This window comes from Staurois parvus, unplaced genomic scaffold, assembly GCF_062004578.1.
Source record: "Staurois parvus isolate SC_StPar_1 unplaced genomic scaffold, SC_StPar_1.0 ptg000053l, whole genome shotgun sequence".
NCBI lineage: Eukaryota > Metazoa > Chordata > Amphibia > Anura > Ranidae > Staurois > Staurois parvus.
This window is the reverse complement of record NW_028317849.1, coordinates 2,925,557-2,952,500: the sequence shown is the minus strand read 5'-3', so window position 1 is coordinate 2,952,500 and position 26,944 is coordinate 2,925,557. Positions and strand designations below refer to the sequence as shown.

Here is a 26,944-nt window from a genome sequence, read left to right as displayed (position 1 = left end):
AATCTAAGAGCCCTAACTCACATTCATACATACTTGGGACAATTTAGACAGGAGCCAAGTAACCTACCAGCATGTCTTTGGAGTGTGGGAGGAAACCAGAATACCCAGAAAACCCACACAAGCACAGGGAGAATATGCAAACTCCAGGCAGGTGGTGCTGTGGTTGGGATTTGAACCAACAACCCTAGTGCTGCCAGGCAGCAGTGCTAACCATTTTTGCCACTGTGCTGCCCAAAAATACAAAGGCAAGACATGCTCTATGCAAATAATATGGTATATAAAATGATATGCTTTATAAAATACACTTTGAATCACATATATGTGAACTGTTTCACCTGCCAAAGGATTCACAATTGTTTTCAGCTAATATTGTGATTATCATCCCTACCAGACAGCATGGCCAGATCTACGGTGGTGCTGGGGTGGGCTGCGCCCCCCTTCCCCAAGCCTTCAGCTCCCCCACTCCCACCTTCAGGGTTGATAATAGGATAATCAAACCGGGTCCCATAAAGCCTGCGGTGGAGGGGAGGGGCGGCGAAGTAGCAGGGATGCTGTACATAGAGTTGCCACTATCTCCTGTATTAGAATCGGCTGGGCCTCGAGAGATCCCGAGTGACGTCAAGGGAGAGGGGCTTAAGAGAGGAATTCAGCTACCCATTGGTTGAAGAGGCAGCAGGGGCGAGTAGCACTGCCCCTACTGCCTTTCCAGCCAATGGGTACAGAGGGTGCACTGTTCATCACTACAATTAAGTCTTCATCCCACAGGCTTCTTGTATTGTGCAGGATGGATAAGCTCTGCCATGAAGATATTGCAGTGATTAATTCAAGGGAGGAGTGGAGTGTAAGGAGGGGGACCCTGATGTAAGGAGGGGGACTATGGGGACCCTGATGTAAGGAGAGGGACTATGGGGACCCTGATGTAAGGAGGGGGACTATGGGGACCCTGATGTAAGGAGGGGGACTATGGAGACCCTGATGGATGTAAGGGGGGGAGACTATGGGCACCCTGATATAAGGAGGGGGGCTAAGGGGACCCTGATGTGGTGAGGGGGGATAAGGGGACCCTGATGTAATGAGGGGAGATAAGGGGACCCTGATGTAAGGAGGGCGATTAAGGGGACCCTGATTGGTGTAAGGAGGGGGACTATGGGGACCCTGATGTAAGGAGGGGGAAAAGGGGACCCTGATGTAAAGAGGGGGACTAAGGGGACCCTGATGTAAGGAGGGGGACTAAGGGGACCCTGATGTAAAGAGGGGGACTAAGGGGACCCTGATGTAAGGAGGGGGACTAAGGGGACCCTGATGTAAGGAGGGGGACTATGGGGATCCTGATGTAAGGAGGGGGACTATGGGGACCCAGATGTAAGGAGGGGGACTATGGGGACCTTGATGTAAGAAGAGGGACTATGGGGACCCTGATGTAAGAAGAGGGACTATGAGGACCCTGATGTAAGGAGGGGGACTATAGGGACCCTGATATAAGGATGGGGACCCTGATGTAAGGAGAGGGACTAAGGGGACCCTGATTTAAGCAGGGGGACCAAGGGGACCCTGATGTAAGGAGGGGGGCTAAGGGGACCCTGATGTAAGGAGAGGGACTATGGGGACCCTGATTAAAGGAGGGGAACTATGGGGACCCTGATGTAAGAAGGGGGACTATGGGCACCCTGATGTAAGAAGGGGGGCTATGGGGACCCAGATGTAAAGAGGCAGACTATGGGTACCCTGATGTAAGGAGGGGGACTATGGGCACCCTGATTAAAGGAGGGGGACTATGGGCACCCTGATTAAAGGAGGGGGATTATGGGGACCCTGATTTTTTGTTGATTGATGTAAGGAGTTCTAACTTGTATTGTGCTGGATCAGTTCTGCCATGAAGATCTTGCAGTGATTAAGACAAGGGAGGAGTGGGGTGTAAGGAGGGGGACTATGAGGACCCTGATGTACGGAGGGGTACTATGGGGACCCTGATTTTTTGTTTTTGTGACACTTTACTACCGTTTTAATATAAGTGGGTACTCTGGGGACTCTGATGTTAGGGGAAGTGACTCTGGGGACCCCGATGTAAGGTTGGTGACTCTAGAACCCTTATGTAGGGGGGACTTTTGGGACCCTGATGTAAAGGGGAGGACTTGATGTAGAGAGGGGACTCTGTGGACTCTGAGGGGGAACTCTTATAGGGATTCTTGATGTAAGGGGTAATTCTGACGTGAACAGGTAGGCTTGTCCTGATGTAGCACTGCAATTCAACCTTTGACCCTATCCTCTGCCCTGCTTACCCCCTATACACTGCCCTGCTGACCTTCCATCTTCTGCCCGCTGACTTTTTTTACTGCACCCCCCCACATCAGACAGGCTAGATCCAGCCCTGCCAGACAGCACAGCAGATAAAAGAAACATGTAATGAGAGAAATACAGAGGCTGCTGTTGCTGAGCTCTCCTTTTGAAATTTCTAGCTGCCTAGTTGTCATTATGATCCAATGGCTTCAATACTTTGGGTCACTGTCCTAAAGCAAGTATCACTCTGACTTTACATGCAGATACTTGTTCCAGATCAGTGACTCAGAAAGTACTGAGGACCAAGATACAGCAATTAATTTTTTCAGAACCAGGTCTGAAAATGATAGCCAATATATTTCCTTTAAAATGAATCCATGTCCAGACTATACACACATTATATATTCCCAACAAGCTGTAAAAGCATTTAAAAACAAGCCATTTTTCACTTCTGTAGGTGAAAGCATTGCTGAGAAATGTATCTTCAAATTTCAAAACGGAAGCACTGAAACCTTAGCTCTTTTTTACTAATAATGTCTATTGTACCCACTCCAACTCATTTTAAATTCCTTGCTCTGCTCTTTGGTGATCTTTGAGAATGAATTACTTCACAGTAAAAGCAGCTTGAGAGGCCTGCAGGGATGTTTTAAAGCTACTTGTTTGTCAAGAATATGTAAAAAAAAAAAACTTTAATTTTCATAGTCTGAGCACATGTGCAATTTAAATCATAATTTCTGACTGGACTAAATAGAAAAATCATTGGATTATAATGAAAATGTCTTTCTGTATCTTATCAAAATTGTAATGTGTGTAGCATGCTGTACAGTTAGTTTTAATATGGGATCATATTGTGCACATGTGGAATCCTTCTTTATTTAGAGTGGGTGTAATGTGTCATATTGTTTTTCCTTAAATGTATGTGGGTTGACAGAACATTTTATTTTAATTAAAAAGTGACTGGTTTTAAAAAAAAACTATGTATGCATGTTAATATGGCAGGGAAAAAAAAGAAACTGTCATAAAATACACACCAATGTAATCATGGGGAAATTCCTAATTGTCCTGTATGTGCAGTTTTGCTAACTCCAGATCAAATGTATAGTGTGCCAATTACACTTTTAGATCCCACCATGTGCAGCGATTTTCTGCTCTGAGATAACAATTTACCCTACGTTCACACTTATGCAGATTTCAGTGCGTTTTCCAGTTGGCAGACATTAACTAAAGTTCATTTAACATGATTTCCTATGGATCTAGTTAACATCTGTGCGTTTGAGCAGGTGCAAATTTTGTAAAGGGTCAGGGACTTTTTCCCGCTGTAGATTGCTTTTTGTGTGTAATAGACTTCAATGGAACCACACCAAAAAGCAAGTATTGCCTTTTTTATGTGTTTTTCTTTTGAAGCAGGTTGTTAAGGAGTGGCCAGCCACTGGAGTCCTTAACAACCAGTAAAAAACATACAGTAGTTAAGGAGCAGGCGGCTGCCGCATCTTTAACAACTGCTGAGTCATCAGCTAAATATAAAAGACTATTGCTGGCAATTAAAAAAAAAAAAAATATTTGGAAAAGAAAACAGCATGGAGTCCCCCCAATCCATGCCAGGCCCCTTTGGGTCTAGTATGGATTTTGAGGGGAACCCCATGCCAAATTTGTTTTTAAAAACCGGATTGGTGTCCACCCTAAAATCCTTACCAGAGCATGCAGCCGGGGAGGTCAGGAAAGGGGGGGGGGTAGCAATCATGCACACAGAGATGGATGCGAACCTCCATTTTGGCAAAGGCCTCCATCTTCTATCATTTTCTACTCCCAAATCAGCTTCTCTCATTGCCCCTCCCTCTCTGTTGAGTGACATGTGGTCGGTATGATGAGGTCACAGGCAATCAGGCTCAGCGGGAGAGCTCCATGGCTGTAAAATCCCAACCTAGCTGGTGCCCAGATGTCTGTTAGCTCCTCAATCTGGGATATCGTAAAGCCATAAACCAAGTCCTTCACTGAGCTCAAAGACATTCCAGATAAACCGTACACCAGACCTCACATTCAACATCCATTTTCCCCTATGATTTCATATCTTGGAATATGAAAGACGTACGTAAAAACCAGGCATAAATTCAGATCGGTCACTTTAATACAAGTCGCCTGATATATTACAACCCCTAGCTACAGGAGACCAGAAAATGATATCTCCTTAGCCGTCATAGCAGGTATGTAATATTTCATATCTAGACGTTCAGCAGATGCATCTGCATATTAATCTACTAGTGGCAAGGCTGCTAAACGCACCAAGGGTAAGTTATGGGCCATGATATAAGCTATGAGGGATTTTTGTTCTAGCTGGGGTCTCCACCTACACCTCCCTCCCCAAATGAGGCGATTGGTTCTCTGCTTCAAGGAAACACCCTGCTGAGTTCCTAGAAAAAGCTGTTATGCTTGGAGCAGAAAGTTAAGTTAAGCTTAAGTTGATTCTCCCTTGTAATATCGGAACCAGGGGCGGATTGACAACTCATGGGGCCCTGGGCAATAGGGGATCACGGGGCCCCGGTGTCCTCGCCCACACCCAAAAAAGCCTATGAAAAAGCCAATGAAAGGCACCAGGGGCATCTCATGGAGCCCCCTACTGACCCTGGGTCCTCGGGCAGTGCCCGAGTGCTTGAATGGTCAGTCCGCCCCTGATCGGAACCAACTTTGGGAGACGGCCCTTTTGCTCTGAAACTTGAACGCTGCTTAAACTAAGGCTTTTGGCAAGTACTTTACCTCTCTAAATTTCTTTCTGTTATCTCTTTGCTGTGTTATTGTTCTCTGTATATTTATATATATATATATATATATATATATATATATATATATATATATATATTGGCTACATCTTTTTCTGTAAATATTTTTATTGCACCCTTTTGACCTTTTAGTAATAAATCTTACTTTCTGAAGTGTTGAACTGTTTCTAAAGCTCTTTAATGCAAACTAAGAACCCCTGTCTCTGAAGAGCGCTACTGTGTGTGTTTAAACCTCTGTATACCCTGCCTGCGGTGACAGTGGTATACAGACGATTATTCAACATCATAGTGTTATTGCTGATATTGCCGAGTTTCCTCTTTCTCTGTACAAAAAGGAGGTGGTGGCAGTGTGAAGGGTTAATTGCGTAATTAACCTGACCCAGTAACAATCGCTCCCAGGCTGCAAGTATACAGATTGTGGTCCATTAGCTGGAAAATCTTGCAGGGTGCAGCTGGGCGTGGCATTGTTACGCGGTTTTAGATTGGTAGTACTTCGGTCACAAGTTTGGTGAGAAGGGCTGGGGTCTGACGCCATGATCATCACAGGGGGAACTAGTGAGCACCCCCTCAAACCATACCAGGCCACATGACCCCAACATGGGGGGGTGCTTTTGGGCAGGGGGGCTCCCCTCTCAAAGTACCTTGTCCTCATGTTGATGAGGACAATGGCCTCTGCCCCACAACACGTGGCTGTGGTTGTGGGGGGTTTGCAGGGGGTGACTTATCAGAATCTGGAAGCCCACTTTAACAGGGGGACCCCAGATCCTGGCCACCGGGGATGTCCGTGACACCAAGTCAGTTCTCACCAGTGTCAAAATGCCCACCGCAGTCCCCCTATAAGTTGCTGATCACCGCCATTACTAGTAAAAATTAAAATATAAATCCCAGTATATATACCGCCATTTGTAAATGCTATAAAACTTTCACATAAACCAATTAATTTACACTTATTGAATTTTTTTTTTTAGCAAAGACATGTAGCAGAATACATTTTGGCCTAAATTTATGACAAAATTAGATTTTTTCAAATTTTTTTACTGGACGTGTTTAAATAGCTAAAAGTAAAAAAATATAGTTTATTTTGTCCTCAAAATTGTAGGTCTTTTTATTTTGTATAGCACAAAGAAAGAAACCGAAAGAAAGCTCAATTTGTGAGAGAAAAAAGGATATAAATTTAATTTGGGTGCAGCGTTACATGACCGAGCAATTGTTAAAGTAACGCAGCGCCGCAACACAAAAAATGGCCTGGTCAGGAAGGGGGGGAAATCCTCTGGAGGGCAAGTGGTTAATAAATAAATAAATTGTCCCCCGCAGTAGATTCTGTGTCAGTCACGATGAACACCACTACTGCTGTCGACCCAAAGAAAAAAAAAAGAGCTTCTGCTGTCCAACTGCTCTTAAATAAGCTAAGGGGTGGGGCCACCCGGAGATGTCCCTGAGTGCCCTGCCCCCTTGCAATGTCATCGACCTGGGAATGCTGGGTCAGTGATGTCATGAGGAGGCGGGGTCACCCAATATCTCTGCCTCTTAGCTTATTTAACGGTTAACGTTGGATTTAGTTTGAGGGACAATTGAAAAAAAAAATTTTAATAAAAGGACTTTTTAAAAACTGTCTTGTGTTCATTCACTTTTCTCACTTTTTTTATGAATGAGTAGGGGCACTATGTACCCCATAGACATTCACATGGGGGGGGTGGAATCTGGGGGCCCCCTTGCTAAAGAGGGCTTCCAGATTCCAATAAGTCACCCCCACCCCCGCAGACAACCACAGCCCAGGGTTGTGGTGAAGAGGCCCTTGTCCTCATCAACATGGGGACAAGGTGCTTGGGGGGGGCCCTGCCCCAAAGCACCCCCCATGTTGAGGGCATGTGGCCTGGTATGGTTTGGGGGGATGCTCGCTGGCGCCCCCCCTCCTTTCCTGACCCGCCGGGCTGCATGCCTGGATAAGGGTACAGTATGAGTATGGATTTGGGGGGGGAGGGCATGCAGTTTTGTTTTTTTAATTTTGGCATGGGGTTCTCTTTAAAATCCATACTACACCCCAAGTACCTGCTATGTATTGGGGGGGGGGGACCCCACTCTTTTTTCCAGATTTTCTCGTATTTATAATTGCCGGCAATAGGTTTGTTTATATTCAGCTGTCAGGGGGGAATCCTGCTATCAGCTGATGACTCATCGGTTGTTAACCACTTGCCCTCCTGAGGATTTACCCCCCTTAATGACCAGGTCTCTTTTTACTACTCAAAAAACTAATTCAACTGATAATTGCGCGGTCATGCAATGCTGCACCCAAACAAAATTTACGTCCTTTTTTTCACACAAATAGAGCTTTCTTTCGGTGGTATTTGATCACCTGTGCGCTTTTTATTTTTCATGCTATAAACAAAAAAATACCAAAAATTTGAAGAAAAACAATATTTTTTACTTTCAGCTATAAAAAATATATAGTAAACTCAAAGTTAGTTATAAAATTTAGGCCAAAATGTATTCTGCTACATGTTTTTGGTAAAAAAAAATCCCAATAAGTGTATATTAATTGCTTTGTGTGAAAGTTATAGCGTCTACAAACTATGGTATAGATACTGCAATTTACGCCATTTTTTTGCTATACAGCGCTGCGCTAGTTTAACAGACAATTGCGCGGTCATGCAATACGGTACATAAATGAAATTTACCTTTTTTTTCCCACAAATTGAGCTTTCTTTCGGTGGTATTTTTTGCGCTATAAAAAAAAAAAGGCTGACAATTTTGAGGAAAAAAAAAAACAATATTTTGGACTTTTTGCTATAAAACATGTCCAGTAAAAAAAAACATTTAAAAATCAAATTTAGTCATAAATTTCTGCCAAAATGCATTCTGCGACATGTCTTTGCTAAAAAAAAAACCAATACGTGTAAATTGTTTGGTTTACGTGAAAGTTTTAACATTTACAAATGGCGGGAAAGATACGGGAATTTTTTATTTTTTTTTATACTAATAATGGCGGCGATCAGTGACTTAAGGCGCCGATCAGCGACTTATGGCGGGACTGCAGGACTACGGCGGACATTCTGACACTGGGGGGGAACTGACTTGGGGTCACTGACATCCCCAGTGACACCAATACAGTGATCAGTGCAAAAAAAACAAACAAACACTGACACTGTACTAATGGCACTGGGGAGGAAGGGGTTAACTTTATTATTCACTGAAAGGGTTAACTGTGTGAGGGGACTGTTTTACTAGGGGGCGGGGGTGTGTACTGCAGGGAACACCGCTGATCGGGAGAGATAAACTGTTCTATCCCGATCAGCCTGTCAGGAGCTGTCAGGGAACTGACAGAGCAGAGCTACTGCAGCTGTGCTCCCTGTCAGTGATTGCCGCTAATCGCCGGGACATAGCCGGTAACGACCGGCTGTGACCCGGAGACTAGCATCCGCGGCCGTGATCGGCGGGACAGGTAGGGCGGTGGCACGCCTCGCGCGCGCCCCCTACCTGTTTTGAAAACACACGTTTTAAAATGTGTTTTTGCCCAGCCGTGCCGCCCTGCCAACGTATTTATACAGTGGCTGGGCGGCATGTGGTTAATGATGCATCCTTTACTGGTTGTTAAGGACGCTGGCGGATGCCCGCTCTTTGACAACCAGCTAAAGTCGCACAAAGCACAAAATGTAAAATGCATTGAAACAAAAAAAAAAAAAGCATCAAAAAAAAAACAAACACAAAATGCACCTAGAAAAAGCATCAAACGCCATCTGCATAGGTGTGCATCAAAACTTAAAGAGGTTCTTTAGTCAGTTATAAGTCAGCAGCTACAAATACTGCATAGAATGCATCAAGGTAAAAAACTGTTTGACTTTAGAATTAATTTAAGGGGCATGGTTAAACAAAACTTGGGGTTACTTGTACGTATAAAACGAGCTTTGATTGCTATGACACAAGCAAGAGTCTCACAAACACATATAAATCTTAGTATAATCAGCACTGAAAATGGACAGAGATATAGCACTGTTTCCAAAGCCTACCTTAAAGAAGAACTTAAATATTCGGAACCCAACTCAAGAAATATCAAAACGATATTGTCACTAAAAATTCCTGCTAAATCTAAAAGACAAAACTGTGTTAAGTTAATAAAGCTTTGAGTGTGAGTGAGGTATTGGGGCTCATTCACATGGGCACTGTGGCCTGTATAGTGTGAATCAGCAGTTTGTTTATGTGGCTGGAGATACCTGAAGCTGTGTACAGGCAGACTATACACCATAGAGTCACAGTGGCTGTACGGCACGTCCGCAAGTTCTAATTTGACAGGAATGTGGGTGCATTGAGGGCCACTCACCCACACCTGACAAATGAGAACCTGTGGCTGTGTTTGCGTGGCCGCTGCATCTCCATAGAGCAACAGGCAGCTCCAGCCACGTGAACAAACCACTCATTCACAAGGTCAGAGTACCCGTGTGAATGAGTCCTTAGGGTTCTCATTCCTATAGGAGTTTGGGGGGGGGAAGATAGTAAAATCCCACTTGTGCTGCACTTTCACTACCCCCCCAGCTGCAGCCTCAGTATGAGTTATACCCCCTGCTGAATTCGACCTATTCAAGTGAATGGCGCTGCTCTGCAAGGAACGTACAACTGCATGCAATGCACAGAGTCACAGCGTAGAGTTGTACTTTTTTAATGTTTCTTTAACTTTGTTTACAGATTTTACAATTTTATCTTTTTTTTACATTTCAACATCCTTGTTGGGGTTTTTTTTATAAACACACAGTAAACACAGTTTACTATGCTCCAGTTATAAACGAACACAGAGGCAATCTGTACCAATCACTCACTGTGTTCATTTAGGAAAGTAAGGGACCAGTAAATATGAGATATTTTAAAGGCCCACCAAACTCCATCCTGAATCCAATCCTGTGCTGTGAGGGAGGCAAACCAGGGGGGCAGTAATGAGAGTGTCAGGGGGAGGGGATGGGGAGGCGCTGGGTGCAGAAATTGTAGCACAACCAGTGGGAGGTAGAGGAGGAAAGCTGGCAGCGCTTCAGGGGGGCACACAGGTGGATCTGAGCAGTGTGGGGCATATAGGGGGATGGTAACCAGAGGGATACTGGACACAGATACTATAACAGATTCCTCTGTGGTGCATCAAGTGGGAGGGTAAGGAACAGAAGCCAGCTGCACTCCAGTGTTTTCATACTATTGGTTTGGTTGCACTGCAGGGGAATCAGAGCAAGATTGGAGCAGGTGGATTAATGGAGCCCAGTCCCAGAACTCACTTTGGCACTGGGTTCCAGGATTAAGTCTTGATCTGCAGGATGCTGGGACAGTCCTGCCTATTCTGGGACGGTTGGGAGATATGGGATATGGATGCACCCTTACTTAATGTCCTTAAGGTAGCAAAATGCTGTGTATCTTGGGCAATTCGGGCTAGGATAAGACATTTTTACATTTGGGCAAGGAGAAGGATTTTTACATGTTAATGTGTGTCTTTACAGCCTCTGCACATGCACTACAGTCTTAACAGATTGATTTTTTTTTTACAGGGCATAGTTCCTATTTTTGCTTTCCCCTATTTTTGGGATGGGGGAGGGGTGTAGGTTATGAGAAATGGCCCTTTCCAAACAGGATATTACACTAAACCTGTAAGTAAAATAGGAACTGGAACCTTCACCAAGTAGAAGAGTGGATTTGAAAATAATGTTGGCAGTGCCACCGCCCGGGACAGGGTCTCTGTAAACAGGGAGAATCCCCTTCCTGGGAAGTTAATCAGTAATCTAATCAAAGTACAGTACCGCAATGCCGTAGCAGCAGTCCTACATGCAAAAAAAAATAATAATAATACTAATAAAGTGCCAAAAATCATTACAGTGCAAAATAGTTCATAAAGTATAAATTCTGCTATTAATTAATGCTAGTAATATTTATCATTTAATATGTTAATTCACAAATAAAATAGATTTTTAAATAAAAAGCCATAAAAAATGTCTGTGTTCATTATTTGTGGACCAGACTTTCTCTATAATTTAAAATGAATGTGCCATGTCTATATAATATTTCATAAAATAAATATCACATCAGTGTCTACAATATCAAGTAAATTAACTGTAACTAGATTACTTGCTCCCCCAGGATAGACTGGTTTCTCAAACACAAAATCTCCACCACAACTTCTGTCTACTCCACCAGATCAGTATGGAAAATACAGACCAAAAAGGGATTTCATTGCATAAAACCGTTCATTAAACAAAAGTGTGAAACTAAAAAGTAAAAACAAATTGCGTGCTCATATTACACTCAGAATAAATCACTATGGACCCCTAGAGGGAGTGCCGCCACTCCGTCTGCTCACGAAGGAGTCGGCGTGCGTTCCACCTCAAGTGGAAGTGAAGCCACCATAGAGGCTCAGCCCTCAACATGTTTTGTCTGGTACACTTGTGGCGCACTCCAGTCACTAAATACTTTACTCTTAGCCCTGTGTTTGCTGGAAGTCTATTAACCGTTTAACAAATACAAACTCCGTTACCCTACTTCCTGCCATCCTATCATATTGACAACCAATGCATTACCATAATATTATTATAATTTTACCATCTAAAATGCTAATAATATCACATATAAAACAAACAGAACACTTACATTACTCCACAGTTCCCCCTTGCATTTAGAAATAAATAAGCATCCTTTCTAATACATATGCAATAAATATAGAGAATGAAAACAGATATTACATAAAATGTATGTTTGCATATTACAATTATATGTACCCTCCAACATATTATATGCTCCCTATATTTTAAGAAATTGGAGATAAAGCAGTTTAAATCTATCTCTCTATTAAGACCAGATGGACTTACCATGCCCAATTCATAAATCCATTGGGTCTCATTTATTGATATCTCTTTTTTGAGAGCCTCTCCAGTATTTGTTAACCCTGTCCACTCAATTAAAAAAAATAATTCCTCTTGGATCTTTATTATGCACTAATCTGAAATGGTTTGATACGCTGTTCTTCTTAAAACCATTTAATACAATTGAAATGCTCATTTACACTTAATGATAGTTTTCTTGTGGCCCTGCCCATGTACTGGAGGCTACAAAGGCACTACAGCACGTAAGTAACATATATACTATCTCATGAAATAAAATGTATCAATATGATATTTCTGTGAAGCATACTACAAAATGAATTGCTTTTTCTTTCTCTCTTTATCAAACAGGCTTGACACCTCCCACATTTGTAGAATCCCCTTTGATCTAAAAAAAATTCACGTTTTTCTTGTGAACCCTTTTCCTTCTCAAAACTGTGGCTCTTCTGTATATAAACTTCAATTTTTGGGGTAACAATTATTTTAATGTTTAATCTCTCATCAAAAAAGGCCAATACTTGAATATGTGTTTCATCAATTTATTTTGCCTATTAAAACTGTTTATAAAGTCCACCTCTGCTTGCTGTTCATACTTCTAACTTCTCCTAGTCCTTTCTAATTGCTCTTTGGTATACCACTTTTCCATAAACCTGTTTGTCAATATTGCGCTTTGTTCATCATAGTCTATATTATGATTACAGGTCTTCCCTATCTCGTAAATTGGCTTTTAGGTATACCTTTAAGCCACAGGGGGTAGTGACAGCTTTAGCTGGTATGAAACGATTTCTATCAGTGTCTTTGAAATACACTTTGGCCTATCTTGTTACTTACAGTTATTGTAAAGTCTAGGTTTTTTATTATTATTTATTAATATGCATGATTAATAGAGTTTGTGCAGTGTGAGGGCAAACAGTAAAGTTACAATACAATTCAATACAGGAGGAATGAGAGGGCCCTGTTCATTAGAGCTTACAATCTAAAAGGGCAGGGGCAAGTGATACAAAAATAATAATAAAAATAAAGTAATAACTGTAGGGGATGAGCTGATGGAGAAAATACACTGTACATGTACAGTTGTTAGGTGGAGGCAGGATGGGTTTCTCAGAAGAGAAAAGTGTTCAGGGATTGCGTAAAAGTGGACAAAGTAGCAGATAGATAGACTGGGGTAGGGAATTCCATAGGCTGGTAGAGGCTCGGGAGAAGTCCTGGAGGGGAGTATGGTAGGAGGTGACAAAAACTAGACAGCAGGAGGTCTTGGGAGGAATGAAGAGAGCGATTTGGTTGGTATTTTGAGACTAGTTTAGCAATGTAGCTGGAGGCCGAGCTGTGAATGGCTTTGTAAGTTGTTAGTATTTTGAATTTGATTTGTTGGGTGAGTGGCAGCCAATGCAGGGATTGGCAGAGAGGGGTGGCAGACACTGAACGGTTGGTAAGGTGGATGAGCCTGGCAGCAGCATTCATGATAGACTAGAGGGGGGATAGCCTATGTAAAGGCAAGCCAATAAGGAGAGAGTTGCAGTAGTCAAGGTGAGAGATAACCAGGGAGTGAATTAGGAGCTTTGTGATGTCATTGGTTAGGAAGGGGTATATTTTGAAGAAGTTGCGGAGGTTGAGATAGCAAGATTAATAAAGCGAGTGGATGTAGGCCCGAAAAAGAAAGTTCAGAGTCCAGGATTACACCTCCTGGCATGCGGGGACGGGTTGTGCCATTGATCTTGACTGAGAAGTCAAGGGAAGAGGCATGTGTGGGAGGATATATTAAGAGCTTGGTTTTGATAAATACGTTAGTGATACATGAGGAGACTGATGTGAGCTGAGGAATAGGAATATAGATTTGGGTGTCAACAGCATAGAAATGATATTGAAAGCCATGGGAGGCTATCAACTGACCCAGAGAGGAGGAATAGATAGAGAATAGCAGAGGTTCAAGAACAGAACCTTGGGGGACCCCCAATGGAGAAAGGAGAAGGAGAGGAGGAAGTAGAATTGTGAGTGACACTGAAGGTACGGTGGGATAGGTAGGATAAGAACCAATGGAGAGCACAATTATGGAGACCAAGGGAGTAAAGTCTTTTGAGGAGGAGAAGGGGGTTAACCATATGAAAGGCAGCCAAAAGTTTCAGAAGTAGGAGTACAGAATAGTGTCCATTTGTTTTAGCTGTTAGTAAATCGTTTCTGAGTTTTAGGAGAGCAGTTTTTGTGGAGTGTTGAAATCCAGACTGAAGGGGATCACGAAGGTTATTCTAAATGAGGTAGTCACTCATTTAGCTGTAGACCAGGCATTCAAAGAGTTTGAGACAGTTTTGAGGGACCAAAAGTAATGAGACAATTGGCTTCTCAGCTGTTTCATGGCCAGGTGTTTGTTATTCCCTCATTATCCCAATTACAATGAGCAGATAAAAGGTCCAGAGTTCATTTCAAGTGTGCTATTTGCATTTGGAATCTGTTGCTGTCAACTCTCAAGATGAGATCCAAAGAGCTGTCACTATCAGTGAAGCAAGCCATCATTAGGCTGAAAAACAAAACAAACCCATCAGAGAGATAGCAAAAACATTAGGCGTGGCCAAAACAACTGTTTGGAACATTCTTAAAAAGAAGAAGCGTACCGGTGAGCTAAGCAACACCAAAAGACCCGGAAGACCACGGAAAACAACTGTGGTGGATGACCAAAGAATTCTTTCCCTGGTGAAGAAAACACCCTTCACAACAGTTGGCCAGATCAAGAACACTCTCCAGGAGGTAGGTGTATGTGTGTCAAAGTCAACAATCAAGAGAAGACTTCACCAGAGTGAATACAGAGGGTTCACCACAAGATGTAAACCATTGGTGAGCCTCAAAAAACAGGAAGGCCAGATTAGAGTTTGCCAAACGACATCTAAAAAAGCCTTCACAGTTCTGGAACAACATCCTATGGACAGATGAGACCAAGATCAACTTGTACCAGAGTGATGGGAAGAGAAGAGTATGGAGAAGGAAAGGAACTGCTCATGATCCTAAAGCATACCACCTCATCAGTGAAGCATGGTGGTGGTAGTGTCATGGCGTGGGCATGTATGGCTGCCAATGGAACTGGTTCTCTTGTATTTATTGATGATGTGACCACTGACAAAAGCAGCAGGATGAATTCTGAAGTGTTTCGGGCAATATTATCTGCTCATATTCAGCCAAATGCTTCAGAACTCATTGGACGCCGCTTCACAGTGCAGATGGGCAATGACCCAAAGCATACTGCAAAAGCAACCAAAGAGTTTTTTAAGGGAAAGAAGTGGAATGTCATGCAATGGCCAAGTCAATCACCTGACCTGAATCCGATTGAGCATGCATTTCACTTGATGAAGACAAAACTGAAGGGAAAATGCCCCAAGAACAAGCAGGAACTGAAGACAGTTGCAGTAGAGGCCTGGCAGAGCATCACCAGGGATGAAACCCAGCATCTGGTGATGTCTATGCGTTCCAGACTTCAGGCTGTAATTGACTGCAAAGGATTTGCAACCAAGTACTAAAAAGTGAAAGATTGATTTATGATTATTATTCTGTCCCATTACTTTTGGTCCGTCCCTTAACAAGTGGGAGACACATATGCAAACTGTTGTAATTCCTACACCGTTCACCTGATTTGGATGTAAATACCCTCAAATTAAAGCTGACAGTCTGCAGTTAAAGCACATCTTGTTCGTTTCATTTTAAATTGTGGTGGTGTACAGAGCCAAAAATGTTAGAATTGTGTCGATGTCCCAACATTTATGGACCTGACTGTATATTTAGACCAAGAAATAATGTAAAAGTCAAAAAAATAAATTACACATCAAAAATGCCAGAATATGGTGCTGCTGACATTGTTCATGAAAATTATAGTGTTCTGTAACACCACATACAACTTAACAGGCATCCCCCAAGCCTGTAATTCAAAGATTGGGGATTTCCCATGTTGAATGAGTAGGAGGACCCTCTGCCCGCTGTATTTTTTATTTTTGCATTAAAACATGTCCACAAAAGGCGTTGCCTTCAAAATGGTTAGAAGTGATTAATAAAGCAGAGCTAAACTCAGTGATACACATCTTTGAGGTTCCTAACTGCTACTGACATCTTCCTCCAGCTTCTTTTGGGTGGGTCTTTGGCTATTTGGCCAGAGTCGGATGACATCACTCTCGTGCATGTGGAAGAGTGCAATTATCCCAGCACACATGCATTGTGCCGGTATGTAAACTGACCTATGCATGTGCAGTCCAGTGTTCACTCCAAAGTATTGCAAGATTTAATTTTATTGACAAAGAGATATTACATGTCTGTTCTGTGATAAAGAGCCCCCATGTACACAGTTGTTTTGTAATATGACTTTAGTTTCACTTTAAGATGATTTGGTTTTAAATTCTGAATTTTTGGACTTCAGACAGTATTCAGTGAACCCCCCACAAACCAAACTAGGGGATGAAGGTAGGGTGGTGTGATGTTTTCAGAACAGCACCCTGCCAGCCCCCCCAACAATCATCTGCCGGCATTACATAAAGAAACACAGAGATCCGAAGATGACATCACTGGGTTTCAATAAGGTAATGAAAATGGAAAGGTTTCACTACAGTGTTGATGAAGTAGAGAGGCAGGAACAGGGGAAACCAAAATAGAAGAATACAATATTTCAGCTTTAAAGGGTTAGTTCACTTATACGAAAAAACTTCCTACACAGGTAAGGGGCACCTGTAGGTAAATCCACGTTTGTGAGAAAAAATAAAATGGAAAAAAATAAAAATGTATGTATATATATTGCTCACTCACAAAGAAATGATCAGTCTAAAAATCTAAAAGCCTAAAAATCTAAAAATGATCAGTCTAAAAATCTAAAAGTCCTATAAGGACAAACAGCTAGTTTTGCCTTTATTTAAGGCAAAACTTAAGACCACACTGCACTTGGATTGTGGGAGCGGTATTGCACCATTGCAATTTATATTGAAAGAGGACTGTTTAAGAGCACGTTTATATATATTGATTTTTGCTCACTATTAGAATTCACCAATTACCACAAGCACAATTATGTTTTAATTTTATATGGTCTTATAGGCAACAGATGTTTATTCTTGCACTATATATAAGAATATATATTGTTTACAGTTAATTTTTTATATATTTATTTATTCATCAATTTGTTTCAAAACACTATACTAATCATCAGAGCTAATATATACAGGAGCGCGGCACTATTAGTATATTCACTGGAAAGGTTTCACTACTGTGTTGATGAAGTAGAGAGGGAGGAACAGGGGAAACCAAAATATAAGAATACAAAACTTCAGCTTTAAAGGGTTAGTTCACTTATACGAAAAAACTTCCTACACAGGTAAGGGGCACCTGTAGGTAAATCCACGTTTGTGAGAAAAAATAAAATGGAAAAAAATAAAAATAAAAATGTATGTATATATATTGCTCACTCACAAAGAAATGATCAGTCTAAAAATCGAATGGTAAGTGTATTGTAACACTGATAGACAGAATAGCAAAAAAAAAATTCAAAAGAAATGCATGTCTAACAAATAATGCACGAATTTGCCTATTTGTGAGGGAAATAAGTATTTGATCCCCTTCACAAAACATGACTTAGTACTTGGTGGCAAATCCCTTGTTGGCAATCACAGAGGTCAGATGTTTCCTGTAGTTGGCCACCAGGTTTTCACACATCTCAGGAGGGATTTTGGCAGATCCTCTCCAAGTCATTAAGATTTGGTGGCTGACATTTGGCAACTCGAACTTTCAGCTCCCTCCACGGATTTTCAATCGGATTAAGGTCTAGAGACTAGCTAGGCAACTCCAGGACCTTAAAGTGCTTCTTCTTGAGCCACTCCTTTGTTGCCTTGGCCATGTGTTTTGGGTCATTGCCATGCGGGAACACCCATCCACAACCCATTTTCAATGCCCTGGCTGAGGGAAGAAGGTTCTCACCCAAGATTTGACAGTACATTGCCCCATCCATCATCCCTTTGATACAGCACAGTTGTCCTGTCCCCTTAACAGAAAAACACCCCCAAAGCAGAATATTTCCACCACCATGTTTGACAGTTGGGATGGTGTTCTTGGGGTCATAGGCAGCATTCCTCCTCCTCCAAACACAGCAAGTTGAGTTGATGCCAAAGAGCTTGATTTTGGTCTCATCTGACCACAACACTTTCAACCAGTCTTCCTCTGCATCATTCAGATGTTCAGTGGCAAATTTCAGATGGGCCTGGACATGTGCTTTCTTGAGCAGAGGGACCTTGCGGGCACTGCAGGATTTCAATCCTTCTCGGCGTAGTGTGTTACCAATTGTTTTCTTGGTGACTGTGGTCCCAGCTGCCTGGAGATCATTGACAAGATCCTCACATGTAGTTCTGGGATGATTCCTCACTGTTCTCATGATCATTGACACTCCACGAGCTGAGATCTTGCATGGTGCATCAGACCTAGGGAGACTGACAGTTGTTTTGTGTTTCTTCCATTTGCGAATGATTGCACCAACTGTTGTCACCATCTCACCAAGCTGCTTGGCGATAGTTTAGTGGCACAGTTCAGCCTTGGTAAGGTCTACAATCTTGTCCCTGATATCCTTGGACAGCTCTTTGCCATTGTGGAGAGTTTGGAATCTCATTGTTTGATTGCTCCTGTGGCCAGGTGTCTTTTATACAGGTAACAAAATGAGATCGGCAGCAATCCCTTTAAGAGACTGCTTCTAATCTCAGCTTGTGACCTGTATGAAAGACACCTGGTAGCCAGAAATCCTGCCGAATGGTAGGGGATCAAATACTTATTTCCCTCATGAACATGCAAATCAGTGCATCATTTGTTAGACATGCATTTCTTTTGAATTTTGTGTTGCTATTATGCTATTATGTCATTTCTTTGTGAGTGGGCAAACATTCAAAATCAAAAGGGGATCAAATACTTATTTCCTTCACTGTGTGTGTGTGTGTGTGTGTATATATATATATATATATATAGAGAGAGAGAGAGAGAGAGAGGAGAGAGAGACAGACAGACAGACAGAGACAATATACTATCGCTACACAAGTCATGACCTTTCCTTTTCAAACTGCAATATAGCAGCCTAGAGATGTCCTGTACACAGATCGTGTACAGAACATCTAAAAAAAAAAAAGAGTAATCTCCCACTTGTATGATTGACTCACTGACTTTCCCAGAACTCCGCACTAAGATACAAGTCAGATTTTAGACATACCCTACAGCAAATATGTACATTTTTGGTGGGACGTTCCCAAAAGGAACTCATGTCTAAAGGGATACAGATCCTGATACTTTCCTCCTTAGAACCCTGCAATTGCAGCTGCTGATAATTACAAAAGGTTGGAATCTGCAAAAAAGCTTTTAAAATCCTTACATTGTACATAGATTCCTCAAAAGGTAATGTTTTTTTCTCAACAAAAGTGGAGTTATTCTTTAAATAACGCCCATGCTATAGGTGTAGGCCATTTAAGTACTTCCTGATGCCTAGGCGAAACACTCCCAGTAATGGCATCATCTCATCCTGCCTTGTTGGTAGGAAGTTTATAAGACAGCCCCCAGCCAATTCAAACACTTTCACAAGAGCTCTCTCTCCTGTCACAATTACTCTGAGCTCAGCGATACTGTGACAAAAAAGGAGATACGGGGGTTTGAGAGCTCGCTCCTGTGTTGGTAGGGGACAGCAGTAACGACTGGGAGTGTCTTAGCAACATCCTAGCAACAGGCAGGATGGGATGATGCCATATCTTTAAGTTACATGGAAACACAGAAAAAATTATGGCAGGAAAAAAAAAAAAAGAAAAAAGGATCAAGTGGTCCATGCAGTCCATCCTTTTTTGTATCTTTTTTTTTCTCCAACCATTATCTTTTCCTATAATCACTTACCGTATTTTTCGCTCCATAAGACGCACTTTTTTCCCCCCAAAAAAGGGGGGAAAATGTCAGTGCGTCTTATGGAGCGAATATAAAGCGGCCGGTCCGGTATTTCTGCCGCCACCATGTCAGAATACCGGGCCGGCCGCTCAGCTGTTCTCTTCTGCAGGGACTTACCTGTTCCTCGCTCCAGCGCTGCACAGTCTTCCCGCGCTGGCTTCTGTGACAGCCGGGTGCCCACTGTGCATGTGCTGCGCTTTGTGAATGATCCGGTGTCTTCTGGGACACATGACAGGTCCCAGAAGGCGCCGGGCCATTCACAAAGTGCAGCGCTTCTCGCGCATGCGCAGTGGGCACCCGGCTGTCACAAAAGCCGGCCCAGGAAGAAGAGAGAAGGACAACTCCGCGGAAGTGGGAGCGGGTACCTGTCAAATTCAGGTACCCGCTCCCCCTCCCTCCCCAAAGGTCAGCAGTCTCTGGTCATCCCCTGCACTGTCTGCAGTCTCTGGTCATTCCCTGCACTGTCTGCAGTCTCTGGTCATCTCCTGTACTGTCCGCAGTCTCTGGTCATTCCCTGCACTGTCCGCAGTCTCTGGTCATTCCCTGCACTGTCCGCAGTCTCTGGTCATTCCCTGCACTGTCTGCAGTCTCTGGTCATCTCCTGTACTGTATCCGCAGTCTCTGGTCATCTCCTGCACTGTGTCCGCAGTCTCTGGTCATTCCCTGTACTGTGTCCGCAGTCTCTGGTCATCTCCTGCACTGTGTCCGCAGTCTCTGGTCATTCCCTGTACTGTGTCCGCAGTCTCTTGTCATCTCCTGCACTGTGTTCGCAGTCTCTGGTCATCTCCTGCACTGTGTCCGCAGTCTCTGGTCATCTCCTGCACTGTGTCCGCAGTCTCTGATCATCTCCTGCACTGTGTCCGCAGTCTCTGGTCATCCCCTGTACTGTGTCTGCAGTCCATTGGTTCAGAATATTTTTTTTTCTTGTTTTTCGCCTCTAAAACCTAGGTGCGTCTTATGGTCAGGTGCGTCTTATGGAGCGAAAAATACGGTAAACTCCGGAAGGTTTTACCCCTTTCATGACCAGGCCATATTTTGCTATTCGGCACTGTGTTACTCTAACTGGTAATTGCGTGGTCATGCATCTTTTTTTTCCCACACAAATTTATTTTATTATATAAAACAAAATACAAGTCCCAATAAGTGTATATTCATTGGTTTGAGGGAAAGTTAGAGCATCTACAAATCATGGTATATATACTGCAATATTTACTGATTTATTTTTATACTAGTAATGGAGGTGATCAGCCTTTAAAATTGATTGGACCCTTGGCAAAAAATTTAATTGGGCCCCCCTAGTCGCCACCTCCCCCCCCCACTCTGAAACATACAATAAATAGCAGCTAGACTCAAAATCTGTTTACTGCAGAACAGGCAGCAATTGGCTGCCAGAGGTTACAGCATATCATTACTGCTCACTGATTGGTTCCTAGAAGTTACAGCATGCATTACGGCTCATTGATCAGTTGCTAGAGCTTACAACACATAATCTCTGCTTGCTGATTGGTTGTTAGGGATTACTGTACATCATTACTGCTCACTAATTAATTGCTAGAGGGTACTGCACATCTTTAGCGCTCAAAGATTGATTGCTAGAGGTTATTGCACATCATTACTGCTCAGTGATTGGTTGCTAGAGGTTACAGCACAGAATCTCCTCCCTTCCTGCACACCACAACCTGCAGAGGTGACAAGACCCACAACTAGACAGAAAATTCTAGAACTTGTTATTAGCAATGACCATAGCAGAGAACACACAATTATGAAGGTTGACTGAGTGCCGGTAGGAACAGAGACCAATGTGAGCAGCATCTCCAAGGATGGGCTGCCATGGTATTTAAAGAGTGCAGGAATGAGGGGTGCACTTTGTACGAAGTGCAGGGTTCAGTGTTGCGCTTTGTATGCAGTGCCTGATTGAGGGGTGCTCTATGTATGCAGTGCAGGGTTGACAGGTGCACTATATACGGAGTGCAGGGTTGAGGGGTGCCTTATGTACAGTGTGCAGGACTGAGGGGTGTGCTGTGTACATCCAAGTTTCCCCCTCTCCCCCAATCTCTAACAGATTTAATTTCAGAGCTCACCCACTGAAAACACACACACACTTTTCAGTGGGGCTGCAGAGGAGTACTTACAGTGTGTCCGTGCGGGCTGGCGGGGAGGAGGAGCTACTGCCTGTGTGGACCCCCTCCCTCCTCTGCTCTCCTATAGAGATCGATAGGTAGAGCAGGGAGAGTTGTGAGCGGCCGCCAGCAGAGGAGTTGTGTCACTTGTAAATACAGAAGCAGTGTATTTATAAGTGACAGAAGTGAGCAGCGCCGCAGATGGCAGAATTAAGGCTGGAAAAAAAAAAAAAAAAAAAACACTGGCGGGCAGCTGCTTTGGCCCCCACAACAATGACTGGGCCCTGGGCAGCTACCCCTTTTGTCCCACGTTAAAGATGTCCATTACTGACATCTCCAGTGACAATAATACAGTGATCAGTGCTAACAATATACACTGTCACTGTACTAATAAAGATGGTTAGGAAGGGGTTAAAATTTAGGAGCAATCACAAGGTTAACTGTGTGTCTAGCAATGTTTACTTTGTGTAAAGGGTTCTATTTTACTAAGCGATGTGCCAGTTTTTACTCCCTGGTTTGCAGGGAGAAAAAAAAAAATAAAACATAAAAAATGTGACCGTTGCTGTATGGTATGTAGACAGCCCTGTGTTGGTTACTCTCTTCTGTCATTTGGTCAGCCAATCAGCGGGTTCCAGGCCTAAACCATTACATCACAGCTGGGCGCGCATGTGCCCCCCTACACAGAAATGCGGAATCACATACATATACATGATCTGGCACAGTGGGGCCGCTTTGCTGAAGTATATCGGCGGTAAGCAGTCAAGTAGGAAGTAGTGAACCGCTTCCCCGCCGCCCTATAGCAGAAATACTGCTACAGAGCGGCAGGGATGCGCAAAATCACATATACACGTGATTTGCATTTCCGGGTAGGGGGATGTGCGTGCCACCCTACCCGCACCACCATTGGCGGCTACAGTTGTCAATCACCAATTCCCTGCCGGCACCCGGCGATCCCCGAGAAACAGTGACAGAGGAGAGACCTGTGTGTAAACAGAGAAATACACAGCATGTTTCCCTAGTAAAACACACACAGTTAACCCTTTGATCGCCCCAAATGTTAACCCCTTACTTCCCAGTCAGTGTTTTTTATTAGCACTGATCACTGTATTAGTGTCACTGGGATGTCAGTAGCAGTTAGTCAGTTACCCCCCAGTTACCACAGTCCCGCTATAAGTCGCTGATCCCCATTACTAGTGTAAAAAAAAAAAATTCCAGTGTGTGTATATATACACACACACACGCGCGCTCTATTTGTGGGGGGGAAAAAAGGTAATAAATTTGCATGACCGCGCAATTGTCAGTTAAAGTAACGCAGCGCTGTAAAAAATGGCCTGGGCAGGAATGGGGGGTTAAATCCTCTGGAGGGCAAGTGGTTAAAGAGACAAAAATATAACTTATCCACCATTTCTAATGCATTTGTTTTCCTTTCACCTTTCTTAGCGTCAACTTTCACCCAGAATCATCATGAAACCGAATTTTCTCTATCTCCTGGTTACATTTTTGGTGACTGTGATTGTTCTTCGAACTCTCCTCTTTTCAGAAGCTAATCAAGCTCCAACTGTAACTGCTCCAGCAGAAAAGGTGGTTCTTCGTCATGTTCTTCCAGTCATTACTGATTATCCAGTTGTAAAGTGTGTAGAAAATACCAGCACTCAAAATTTCCCAGACTTTGATGGACAGCCACAGAACATGAAAGATTTCTTGACATACCGTCACTGTAAAAGTTTTCCATTGATACTTGACTCCCCCATGAAGTGTAATCGTGTTAACGGCTCCAATGATGTTTTCCTGTTGTTAGCCATCAAAACAGCACCAGAAAATTATGACCGCAGGGAAGCCATACGAAAAACATGGGGAGAAGAAAAAAGCTACGGGGGTGCCAAAGTGAAACTAATTTTTCTTAGTGGAGTTTCAAGGAACAAGGAAAAAGCAAAACGAATGATGCAACTGTTAGAAGCAGAGAGTCACACATATGGAGACATCCTCCAGTGGGACTTTGAAGACACTTTCTACAATTTAACATTGAAGCAGGTCCTTTTCCATAAGTGGATGGATCTTAGGTGCCCAGGTGCACAGTTCATTTTCAATGGTGATGATGACGTTTTTGTTAACGCTGTAAATGTGATTACATATTTGAGAGGCTTAGAATTTGATGGACTGCAAAAGCATCTTTTTGTTGGAGCACTAAATATAGGGATGCCACCTGTTCGTGAAAAGTATAGCAAGTATTATGTCCCAGAAGAACTTTTTCCTGGTGATTATTATGCACCGTACTGTGGAGGAGGAGGTATCCTCATGTCTGGTTTTACAGGTAATGCCATCTCAAGGGAATCAGCTCGTATTCCCCTTTTTCCTATTGATGATGCTTATCTGGGAATGTGCCTTAAGAAGGCTGGGCTGAGTCCAGATAACCATGAAGGAATAAGAACATTTGGTATCAACATGCCGAATGCAGTAGACTCATTTGATCCTTGTTATTACCGTGACATGCTTATGGTCCATCGCTTTATACCCTATGAAATGTTAATTATGTGGAAAGCCTTAAAATTTACCACACCAAACTGCAAAACACAGATAGTAAATAGAACTAAGCCAGCTCAACCTTAACTGAGAATTTTTATTTAAATTTGTGTATAGCTTATAAACTGTATGTATAAAAGTGATTCTAGGTAACAAAAAAAAAAAACAAAAAAAAAAAAAAATTTATTAGACACCAGGAAGCGGAGTTTGAGTTTATTTATTAAACACTGTTACCCATTTAGGATAGAGTAGAACGTTATAACATTAAAGTTGAACTCAAGGAATAATGTATTTTTAAACCTACATTGTACCACCTTAGTGATTTGTACTTTTGGACATGTCACAGCCGGAAGGCTGCTGAGGATTTTTTGCATAGTAGTCCTTGCCACATATAGTAAGCGCTGTCCTGTTCTGGGTGCTGCTGAAGCAATTCCGCATCTAATACAGAGCTCTCCCTGGGCGTCTCTGCCATTTAGAAAGCATCTTCTGTGATGTCATCTGCCCCCTCTCCACACCTTATTAAATCAGAAAAGATCTTCTATTCATTAAAAAAAATAAATAAATATCATCTAGACACACACAAAAGACATCTTCTGAATGGCGAATATGCTGAATTTGAGAATCCTCATCAGCCCTCTGGATTTGACATATCTATAATTACATGTAACCATGCTGGCCCAAAATATTTTCATGTTGCCCAGTCAAGTGCCTTTGAAGCTTCCTCCGGGTTTCTACCAGTACAGTCTGACATTGCATCCGCAATCCATTCCTTGCAGGTGCAATGCTTTGCAGGCTCCTGGAGGAAAAACAAATGCACTTTTTTTCTACAAAAATATGTGCATTTATAATTTTTCCCCAAAGGGGAACTTAGCCTTTAACCTCCCTAGCGGCATTCCCGAGTGTAGCTTGGGGTAAAATGTCAGTACCAAAAGCGGTAACCCCAAGCTACACTCGGGCTTACCATGCGGCGCTGCATAGGGATTCCCTGCAGAGCTTACCTTATCCTGCGCTCCCGCGATGTGTCCCCTGCAGCGTCCCTGGCCATCTCCATCGGCCGATGCCGGCATCCGGCTTCTGTGTTCCGGTCCCTGTGACGTCGGGACATACGGGTGCCGCCAGAGGCAGGAAATTTGAAAATTTTAAAAATGTCATTTTTTTCCAAACAAATTTTACAAAGTAAAACATTGCTGTTTCAACCCATTTCACATACATTTTGTCCCTAGTGCTTTGTCCTGTGCCCTGCCTGCATTGTGTCTGTTCTTTCTGCCTGGAAACTGAGAAACGTCCATGGCGTCCAAAAAGTGTCCCTTTAGGTCAAAAGCGGGTTTAGATCAGTTAGAGAACAGAATAATGATTCGTGGGGAAATGCGTCATCAGACACTAAAAACGATTTTGCGACTTTGCTCAGCAATGTGCGAACTTGGCACTATATTTCAAATTTCAGTGTTTTCGGTTTGATTATATTATTGAATTAAATGTATTATTATTATATTATTTTTTATGATTATTTATTAAATTATAATTTATGATTTTGTGTTTCAAATTTTATCCTACCCGGGATATTTAATAGACTCTTGTTCAGATAGATTTCAGTGAGTTCTTCCTAAAAATTACAGCCTACAATAAAAAAAACTACATATTTCCACGCAAAATAATGGTACCGCTTTCAGCACCAAAAATCTGAAATAATCATACCGCTAGGGAGGTTAAGATGGGGAAGTAACCTGAACCAGAGAGAGAAGCTAAACGATTCATTAATCCAAAATCAGTACACTTGCCATATTTCACTGCCACATGAAAACAATCAACAAGTATAAGAGGCCAAAGTTCTTTGGTAAAGAATGACTTGCCTTTGCTCTAGGCATTTTGTGTAGTTGAAATACACTAAACAGAACCTTAGGGTACGAGATCAGACCAAAATATAAACGGATCACACCCATCCTGATTAAAGTCCTTTAAACATTTTCTTTCAAGTTACATGTTATATTATCCAAGCAATTAGATGTATGCACATATGGGGCCTCGCGGCAGGTGGGTTTTAATGTCGGAAGGCAACATATATGTGTCCCAGATGTATACATTTTTATGCTGAGAGCACACAGCCTGCACACTCCCAGCACAGTTACTGGCGGGTACTGGAAAGCTCCCAATGGCTACTTGCTGATCATGTGACCACTGTGCCTGCCAAAGTGGACACATGATCGGAATGCCTACCTGTCTCCTGGCATTTAGAAACGCTTAAAGGGTTGGGATGTGGCAACGGGAAGAGGTTAATTGATGCAGTATATCTAAAATTCAAAGAGTCATGGTCATCCTACCAAAGTTAAAATATGTATGTGTGTGTTATGTACATTAACAAAAAAAATGTAAATTTAAAAAAAAAACTTTTTTTGCACATTAATAAAATATATTCCAAAATAAGAGAATTGGTATGGATTCATGATAGAAGGGTCACGTCTACCCTAATCAGTTTGCATGAGAAGCTCGAACCTGGATG

General features: G+C 42.6%; 1 protein-coding gene across 1 annotated transcript in view; it reads left to right on the top strand.

The window, feature by feature from the left end:
- The window catches only part of LOC149470077 (acetylgalactosaminyl-O-glycosyl-glycoprotein beta-1,3-N-acetylglucosaminyltransferase-like), a 27,445-nt gene extending 572 nt beyond the window's left edge, over positions 1-26,873 (top strand). Inside the window, exon 2 of the mRNA XM_089667270.1 lies at positions 23,368-26,873. Coding sequence (XP_089523396.1) covers positions 23,392-24,534 — 1,143 coding nt within the window. The 5' untranslated portion in view covers positions 23,368-23,391 and the 3' untranslated portion in view covers positions 24,535-26,873. The remainder of the gene's footprint in view (positions 1-23,367) is intronic.
- The last annotated feature ends 71 nt before the right edge of the window (positions 26,874-26,944 follow it).